This window comes from Bicyclus anynana, chromosome 9, assembly GCF_947172395.1.
Source record: "Bicyclus anynana chromosome 9, ilBicAnyn1.1, whole genome shotgun sequence".
NCBI classification, from domain to species: Eukaryota; Metazoa; Arthropoda; class Insecta; order Lepidoptera; family Nymphalidae; genus Bicyclus; species Bicyclus anynana.
The window spans coordinates 1,494,739-1,504,774 of NC_069091.1; the positions used below are offsets into that span (position 1 = coordinate 1,494,739).

General features: G+C 38.1%; 1 protein-coding gene across 2 annotated transcripts; it reads left to right on the forward strand.

The window, feature by feature from the left end:
* The first annotated feature begins 416 nt into the window (after positions 1-416).
* On the forward strand, positions 417-9,311 carry LOC112058083 (STE20-related kinase adapter protein alpha). Of its 2 annotated transcripts, none has more exons than XM_024098799.2 (7): positions 417-799; positions 1,219-1,451; positions 2,331-2,508; positions 3,979-4,171; positions 5,139-5,262; positions 7,050-7,171; positions 7,850-9,311. In XM_024098799.2, exons 1-7 carry the CDS (start codon positions 635-637, stop codon positions 7,924-7,926), a joined length of 1,092 nt encoding a protein of 363 aa, XP_023954567.2. In that variant the 5' UTR covers positions 417-634; the 3' UTR covers positions 7,927-9,311. The 2 variants fall into 2 exon arrangements, with proteins under 2 accessions (XP_023954567.2, XP_052739532.1); XM_052883572.1 differs by having other exon boundaries at positions 1,219-1,352.
* The last annotated feature ends 725 nt before the right edge of the window (positions 9,312-10,036 follow it).

The following is a 10,036-nucleotide window of genomic DNA, read 5'->3' on the forward strand; positions in this document are numbered from 1 at the left end:
AAGCTTAATATTAAAGCCCAGGACTCGAACAATCGAACTTCGTGATCCAAATAGCCACAACTAAGGATAAGGAGTAGAAAACAAAGTCAAACTAGGAGTCATCTATGATCTTATAATGATTGTGTTTATTTAAACTGGTTTAAACTGTCACAATCAAATAATTCTGATTTTGAAATTTCCCGCTGCTTTTTTCATTCCATTGACAAATTGAAATGGTATAATTTCTGAACGGCAATGAAAGCTACAAAGCTACATGTCAAAGTTTTAAATCTATTTATTACTATTGTCATTAAAAATGAATTTCAATGTAGGAATTTATTTTTACTTTACTGTTGATGTGTTTATTTTACTAGAAAATAAATACATTAACGTAATTCGTACCTAAACCGAACTATCAACTTTTCGAACGAAATGTTATTGTCAATTGTCAAATCAAACGTCATTAACAAAAATCAACAACTTTGTTATTAATTTGCGTTTAGTGATTTTAATCTTTATTTTCGTTGGAATTGAATAGTTATCGAATATTCATGCAATATATTTATATCTTGCGGTCCTAATTGAACACTTCTTTAGCATTAAATAGCTACCAGTAACGGAATTTTGTAGTTTCAATTTACTTCTGCGTGGTGCGATGTTTCATCCCAATATAAACGAGTATCAGCTGACTTCGATCATAGCTGAGTGTTGTGGAGGCGTCGCTGTCGTGTATTCAGCTGTTTGCAAGTCTTACAATGAAAATGTGGCCATCAAACGATACTTTGTGGACAAGTCTAAGGAAAAAGCTAACTTGATTCAAGTAAGCAAATAATCAAGTTTAACCTTACCTTTGCCGTTACTTTAAATGTTCAACAGACTAAACGGTTCTATTTCTATGTTAATCATGCCAAATTTGGATTTCATCCAATAAAATTAACATGGTTGTATGTATGTTATAGACAAAGGTACTGCAGAATTTGTTTGATAAACATAAAGCATCCTCTTTCTACTAAAAAGTACAACTACATTAAGAAGTGTAGTCTGACGAAATGAGGACCCCCCTCCAGCATATTTTTTAAGAGTCAATAGAACTATTGGCTCTTAAGTTCAAGCTTAATATCAAGCCAGTATGTTTTCTAACATTGTTTATGATAGAAATTTATATGGCAAAGAAGGAGTTTACAGTTTTTATACAATTAATTTATATAATTATATAAGACTATTTCTGGGTTTTCACAGCAAGACATCTTAACAAGGAAAGAGCTTCAGCATCCCAACATTCTTCCGTACCTCACATCATTTGTGCATGGCAGAGAGCTGTATGTGGTGTCTCCGCTCATGAACCTGGGCTCCTGCCGGGACATCCTGGACAGGTACTTCCAGGAGGGTCTGCCGGAGCTGGCCTGTGCTATCATACTCCGGGATGTTTTGCTAGCCCTGCAGTATTTACACAAACAATTTTATATTCACAGGTGAGAACCTAAATTCTTTTTTTACTATTTTTTTAGGGTTCCATAACATGGAACCCTTATAGACCCTTGTAGTCTAGATTATGATATAATGTAGTTATTTCAATGTAATCACTTTATTCCTATTTCTAGAGAAAACTCAACATAATAGCAACCAAAGGAACATCAATTTCTTTTTATTTAAATTGTAGAATATTCTTGTCAGGTCAGGTCTACATTATAAAAATTTTAAAGCAATGATTCAAAAATTTTTTATAAGCACTAAATTTTTATTATGACCAAAAAATTCAGTAATTTAGGCACTTTCTTTTAAAGTTATTGAATAGTTAATAACAAGTCAAATTGTGTACATCATTAAAGACACAGCAGTAGTTTGTAGGATATGTCCCTTGTATGTCATGCAAAATTGTTCTATTTATAGGCAATGATCTTCATCATATCATACGCTCATCAATAATCATTAACAACTCAGATTTGGCTCACTGTTGAGCATGAGCTACCTCTCAAAGTGAGAGGGATTAAGTTAATAGTCCACCACACTGGCCCAATGCAGATTGGCAGACTTCACACAGAGACGAAATATCTTGGCTATCCATGGATTCAGAGTGTGGGTGCCGGGTACTTCGTGTGGCAGAGAGAAAAACCCCGAGCAGATCCCCAGACTTGTGACCAAAAATTAAGCATATGCAGGTTTCTTCACGACATTTTCCTTTACCGTTTGAACCACATGATATTTAATTTCTTAAAAATACACAAAGTGAAAAGTTGGAGTGGATGCCAAGGGCCCAGTTCGAATGTACGCTTTCTGATTCAAAGGCTCTTTCATATGTTTACTTACCATTTATAGAAAATCATTACTATATAAAAAAACATGAATTTCAGGAGTGTACGCGCTAGTCACGTCTTGTTGGACTCAAATGGGAACGTCCGTGTGTCAGGGCTCCGCAGCGCGGCCTCCATGATGGTCCGCGGGCGCCGCCAGAAGCAGTTACACAGCCTGCCGCCACCCGACCATGACAATGCCAACCTCATGTGGCTGAGCCCGGAATTATTGGAACAGGTGAAAAGTGGAATTGTCTTAAATTGCTACTTCTAGTAAAGGCCAGTCTTCAAAATTTGTCTAAAAGGGAATGCCCTCATGACAATCATGAAATGACAATTTACTTATATGTAAAAAATCTTGATAATTTTACTTTCATAATGAAATCATTATCAAAAAAAGTTTGCTACAATGTTTTACGGCACTTAATTTATTGTTCATTTGTCAGTAAAGCTAAGATTGTTGACCATACAGCCTGATATTATTTATTGAAGACTTATGATTTTAGACAGCCTCCGTGGCGCAGTGGTATGCGCGGTGGATTTACAAAACGATCCCCAGCTGGGTCAATTGAGATTTTCTTAATTGGTCCAGGTCTGGCTGGTGGGACGCTTCGGCCGTGGCTAGTTACCGTGCTACCGAGAAAGACGTACCGCCAAGCGATTTAGCTTTCCGGTACGATGTCGTGTAGAAACCGAAAAGGGGTGTGGATATTCATCCTCCTCCTAACAAGTTAAAGTTAGCCCACTTCCATGTTAGACTGCATCATCACTTACCATCAGGTGATGAAATTGCTTGTACTGTGGCGCTTTGTTTCACTATGTTAGGGCAAACTAAAAACAAGAAAAATAAAATCTTTTTAACAAAAAATTCAATCGACTTCAAAATCACAAAAATAAACTAAAAGGCGAAAAATAACATCCTATGTGCTACCTTCTGATCACTTTGAAGGCGGTGCCAAGCCAATAATGCATTAACTCAAGCCGTTTAAATCATAGAGTTTTAGGATTCCAGACGGTTCTTTCTCGTGGTTCTTTCAGAAAAGGCTTTAATTAATATGTCGCGTCACTCTGGAAAGTTAATCATTAGCGAGTCGCTGGTTATAATTAGAAATGTAGTATTTGGAGGAACCCTCAAAAGAAAAAATTAAGATAATAAAATAGATCTGATTATGAAATCTAAATATAATACTGATTTGAATATTGATCGCAAATAAACTTCAAACCGCGTGTCAACACGTTACACGCGCATTTAGAAGTACTTATTCAGCATTGACATTATATCTGTTCAGATCTTATCTGGGTACCACTGTTTTGTTTGTGCTGTATATATGTTTTGTTACAAAAGGGTCGACATTTATAGTCTGGGCTGATTGAAGTTTTTTCAATTGGTCCAGATCGGCCTGGTTGGTAGGCTTGGGCCGTGGCTAGTTACCACCAAAAACGTAACGTCAAGTGATTTTACGTTCCGGTACATTGTCGTGTAGAAACCGAAAGAATTGTGGATTATCATCCTCCTAACAATATAGCCTGCTTCCATCTTAGATTGCCTCATCACGTCATCATCACATGAGATTGTAGTCAAGGGCTAACTTGTAAAGAATAAAAAAAGTAGAAAAAAAACATTTGAATAATTACTGTATTCTACTAACTGAACTATCCGAATATTCCTTGGACAATTTTAATTAGATTTGATTGGCTGGTGTTTCAGAATCTCAAAGGCTACAACGAGCAGTCGGACATCTACTCGCTGGGCGTGCTGTGCTGCGAGCTGGGCAACGGCGCGGTGCCGTTCGCGGAGGTGCCCACCACGCTCATGTTCACGGAGAAGGTGCGCGGCAGCCGCCCGCAGCTGCTGGACTGCTCCTCCTTCCCCGAGCCGCTGGACGACGGGGAGATGAAGAGTGAGTGCACCGCACCGTGTCTTGTAGTTGGATGACAGCCGCCCGCAGCTGCTGGACTGCTCCTCCTTCCGCGAGCCGCTGGACGACGGGGAGATGAAGAGTGAGTGCACCGCACCGTGTCTTGTAGTTGTACATAGTACATTCTCGTTGAGAGCGAGAACAAAACGCGAATTGTGAGTGTTGATGGACACATTCGCGCTGCCAACGTGTTCTGCCACAAACATCGTTAACACACAACGCGAATGCACCGCGTGCAGCATGCTTCTTTCTCTAATATTTGCAGTTTACGCCATAAGAATCGATTTGAAATGTATGAAATGAATACCAACGGTATGAAAAAAATATAGGAAAAATATTCGATGAACGAATGACAGCGTTACGTTTTTGTGCGCAACCTATTTTGCGCACCTTACACTGTGCGCTGCCGCCAACAGCGTGCGCATGCGTGCGCGCGCGCCCTATCCCGCACAAATATGCACCCTGTTGGCTGGCGCGAACGCCAGTCCTGTTGCTCTTCGGTTTCACTATATATTGAGACGTACATAGTGTATGCTACGGAGCAACATACTCCTATTTAGAAAGTCGATCTGAAAGAGTAAACCCCATCCGTGCGTCGGAGCTGACACACACTTACGACGCAGTGGTATGCGCGGTGGATTTACAAAACGGAGGTCCTGGGTTCGACCCCCGGCTGGGCAGAGTGGGAGGCTTCAGCCGTGGTTAGTTACCACCCTACTGGCAAAGACGTACCGCCAAGCGATTTAGCGTTCCGGTACGATGTCGTGTAGAAACCGAAAGGATTGTGAATTTTCATCCTCCGCCTAACATGTTAGCCTGCTTCCATCTTAGACTGCATCATCACTTACCATCAGGTGAGATTGTGGTCAAGGGCTAACTTGTAAAGAATAAAAAAAAAACACTTTTTTTTAATAATAAGTATATTATTTTTAATTTATCTATTGGGCAGGTATGTACAACACAGACAGTGGTGTGGGCGACAGTGCGGAGGGGATGTCTCGCTTAAGAGCCGCTTACGCGGCGAGGAAACTGAGCGACAACTTCCACCATCTGAGCGACCAGCTGTTACAGAGGTGGGTACTAAGTCATCATCATCATTCATCATCATATCAGCCAATGGACGTGCAGGACATAGGCCTTTTGTAGGGATTTCCAAACATCACAATACTGAGCCACCTGCATCCAGCGAATCCCTGCGACTCGCTTGATGTCGTCAGTCCACCTGGTGGGGGGTCGGCCAACACTGCGCTTACTAGTGCGGGGTCGCCATTCCAGCACTTTGGGACCCCAACGTCCATCGGCTCTTCGAACTATGTGCCCCGCCCATTGCCACTTCAGCTTCGTAACTCGTTAAGCTATGTCGGTGACTTTGGTTCTTCTGCGGATCTCCTCATTTCTGATTCGATCACGCAGAGATTACTCCTAACATAGCTTGTTTCATCGCCCGCTTTTTGACTCTGAGCCTTCTTATGAGGTCCATAGTTACCAGACCAAGTCTTGGAACCATACTAACCAACCATTACCAAATCATCATCGTTAGTAGGCTTATTAGGGGTTGACCAAAACTGCGCTTTCCGATGCGGAGTTGCCATAACAACCCTCAGCTCAGAATATGCCATAAAAGCTGAACTGGCAATCCACTTCATCTCCAGCAGTTCTTATAAAGATCTCCTCATCTAATTCGAGCAGTGATACACAGAACATAGCTTGCTTCATCTCCCACTGTGAAGCTCATACTTAGGAACCAAATCTCAGATCGTAATGATCCGGTGTAGATAGCTATATTCTTTAGTGCACATAAAAAATATATATTACTACAATATTCTGTTATATATTAAATGAAAATAGCTAGAAATTTGCACAAAGGCGGTCCTTTCGCTAATAGCGATCTCCTCCAGACTACCCACTTTGTAAGATTCAAGCTAACGAAAACGGATAGTGCAAATTGCAATACTAAATAAAGTACATACACTTTACATACTTAGTATATAAGTTTATATATACATACACATATATTTATAATTTAATATTTAATATTAATAATATAGATAAGTAGTAATTTTTAGACAATCTTTGTAGACACTTAATGATTCAGAACATCTAATGCCCCTTGGCAATGCATTCCAAAGGGCCACAGTTTTAACTGTAAATGAATTTCTATATACACGACGACTGGGGATAACACTCAAGTTTTCATTAATAAAATGGAATATCTATAGTGTACATCCTATACTCATTATCAACCCATATTCGGCTCACTGGTGAGCTCGAGTTTCCTCTCAGAATGAGAGGGTTTAGCCCAATGCGGATTGACAGACTTCACACACGCAGAGAATTATGAAAATTCTCTGGTATGCAGGTATCCTCACGATGTTTTTCCTTCACCGTTTTGAGACACGTTATATTTAATTTCTTAAAGGGCACACAACTGAAAAAGTTGGAGGTGCATGCTCCCGACCGGATTCGAACCCACACCCTTCGGAATCAGAGGCAGAGGTCATGTCCACTGGGCTATCACGGCTCTTAATAAGTAATAATTATCTATACTAATATTATAAAGAGGTAAAGTTTGTAAGTTTGTCACATTTTTTAAATGGGGTAATCTTCGGAACTACTGGTCCGATTTTAAAAATTCTTTCACCAGTAGAATGCTACATTATCGGGGAGTGCTATAGGCTACACCCTCCTGTATTGGAGGCAGAGTATCATATCCACTGGGCCCTACACTAACTATAGCTATATTATATTTTTGTAATGTGATTTGTCTTTTTTTTTTATTATTAACACTGAAACTAGGGTTTGCCATTTCTGACTGTTTTGTGATCGTAAATCGCATATTAACATATCACGTATTGTCCAGGGACCCGGAGCTGAGGCCGTCAGCCACCCAACTGCTGAACCACCCGTTCTTCAAGCAGATCAGGAAGACCGACTTCCTGCCCAGCCTCATCGGAAGAGTGAAACCTATCAAACCTGACCCCGGTGAGTTTGCTGTTAAAGGGTTAACTTAATATTTTACTTACAGACGCCCTCTTGAAAATGATAGTAACATTTCAACGAATTTATCTATCTATCTATTGATGAAAACTGCATGAAAATTCATTCAATAGTTTTCGAGTTTATCGCGTTCTAACAGACAAACGCGGCGGGTCATTTTGTTTATAACTGACTTCAAAAAAGGAGAAAGTCCTCAATTTCGCATATGTTTTTGTTTTTTTTTATATATATAAATTTGTTGACTGCTTGGTTACATGAATGGTTAGCCTATGATATACACTTTGGCATACCATTTTACTTGACATTTTTTGATCGACTATGTACCCATATCTTAAACCTACCTACTCTACCCATATATAGAACTTACCTACTCTACCCTTATATAGAACTTACCTACACTACCCATATGTAGAACTTACGGTAAGTTCTAGAGCAGGTAAGTAACTTACCTGCCCTACACTTATATAGAACTTACCTACTATACCCTTACATAGAACTTACCTACACTATATATACTTCGATATATACCTACTCTACGGTTAGATATAGAACTTGCTTTCATAGTCCGCCTCGATTTCTAGTAATAATCAAAATGGCGACGGGTCAATTATACCAACATCCATAAAAACAGAACCTTTTTGATTTTATCTTTGTATGTTTCAGATGACATATCAGCACTGATACTGCAAGAGAAGCTCTCAGAAATGGAAATAGAAAAGACGACAGAGTGGGATTTCTAGCACATACTGAAATATCATTTTTAGGTAATAAATATATTATTAGAGAAATAACTACAAATATTGTTATTGTACTATTGAATGGCGGTCAATAGTGCAATAGTTACATATCGCGGTTTTTTTTTAATTTTTTTTTACTTTTTTATGTTTTTAATTTGTACCGAGTTTGGGGAAGTTTTTTAAATGTGTTTGCTTACTAGTATACGCTCGTAGAATTGCGCTGTCTTCAAAAATGAATGTTTTTCTGACAAAATTTCATCCATTTATGTGTAAAATTTTAAAAATTCTTACTTACTGTTTATGTGAGTCAGAGACGAGGTAGCGAATCGAAGCGAAGCCTAGTGGGAGTTTTCAATATTTTCATACTGTTACTATCGCGTTGACGTAAACGCGAATTTATATGGAATTGAAACAGTTGTGCAGTAGTGCCACTAGATGGCGCTGATTAAATTCCTTAGAAATTCGCGTTTACGGTAACGCGATAGTAACAGTATCAAACTGCTACTAGGCCCTTTGATCTTCAACAGAGATTACCGGGACAAAAATTTTTCTCGAGTTTTGTAATGGTATGACCCAAGACGGTGGTCCTGGGTTCGATCCCCGACTGGGCTGATTCGATTGCATCATCATTCATCACTTACCATCAGGTGAGATTGTAGTCAAGGGCTAATTTCTAATGAATTTTTTTTTTTTATTCTTCACAAGTTACGTTTAGTAATTAAAAATAAACGGTGCTTGTATTTCCCCGAGCGAGCTCTATTACAAAGAGCCTTAGGTACCTACTATTGTAAGAAGGAAGGAGGTTTAAAGTTGAAAAATTAATATTTCTAGTAGGAAATCTAGAAGAAAGTCTGTGTTTTTGACAATATTTTCAATATTTCCATCACAGTTATCTACGATGGCGTGCATAAAATCATTGTCTTGGGTATGCACTACGTACAAAACAAAATTGAAATTCCTGCGCTGATATGGTTGACAATATTGTCAATATTGTAAGGATAAGCATTGTCTAATATTTATAGTTTTGAATTAAAAAGACCCAGAAATTAAAACAACAATTAATTAATTATATAATCGTAAATTACAAGAATCTCATATTATCTTTAATTCCATAATCGGGTTGAATTTTATATCACGTGAATTACTTTAAAAAATCAGTTAAAAGTCTGTTCATCCCTTTCTCGGCAGAACATTGTAACAAAGACAGCAATACTTAATGAATTTAACAGATATTGTACTGTACAATAAAAATAATAATAGTTCCAATATAGTGTCATACAAACGTACAAGATTATTATGTGAAGTTAATTATATTTTATTAATTCGGTGATTGTAAGTTTTAGAGCAATTGTTGTTAACTATTGTAATGATTAAAGGTACTGTTAGAATTATTTTTTTTATTTAAACAACAATCATAGTATGAAAAAAAATTATTATAATAATCATTTAAACTTAATAATGGAACCGACTTCAAAGCCGTATTTCAGTTATTTTGATTTTAACACAAAATTACTAAACCGATTTTCATGAAAATGAAATGAGACCAATCTGGAAGTACCTATGCTCTTTCTGACAAAAAAAGAATTTTCAAAATTGGTTAATAAATGACGAAGTTATGGTAACACGTCAACGAGAACCTTCTCATTTAATGAAGTCGTTTAAAAATAGCATATTTGTGATAAATGATAAAAATAAAATACATGGTCATAATAAATGGCACAGTTAATATATTCCTATGGGCCTAAAATGCGTTATGCGTTGAAGGTCGCTGACATTGTGAAGAGAACAAAACATTATTATCGACCAGTATCGAAAATATAGCTGACTCTGTCGTTCCATCGCAACGAAAGAGATACCTATATTTTTTTCTTACGTTCGATAACATTTAAAGTTCGCCGTTGTATAAAAGGTGGTCCACTATCCTCAGTCATGAGAAATAGAGAGACAGATAGTCAGAGGCGTCTCTAGCTCTCGTAGCGATCGGGTGCAATCATCACCCTAGCACCCTCTAGTACCTAAGCGTGCTGAGCACTGCTAAAATGAAATATGTACGTACAAACAGCACTTCAAGTTACCGCAAGTCTGTGTAGCAAACTAATTCCTTTGTAGTTGC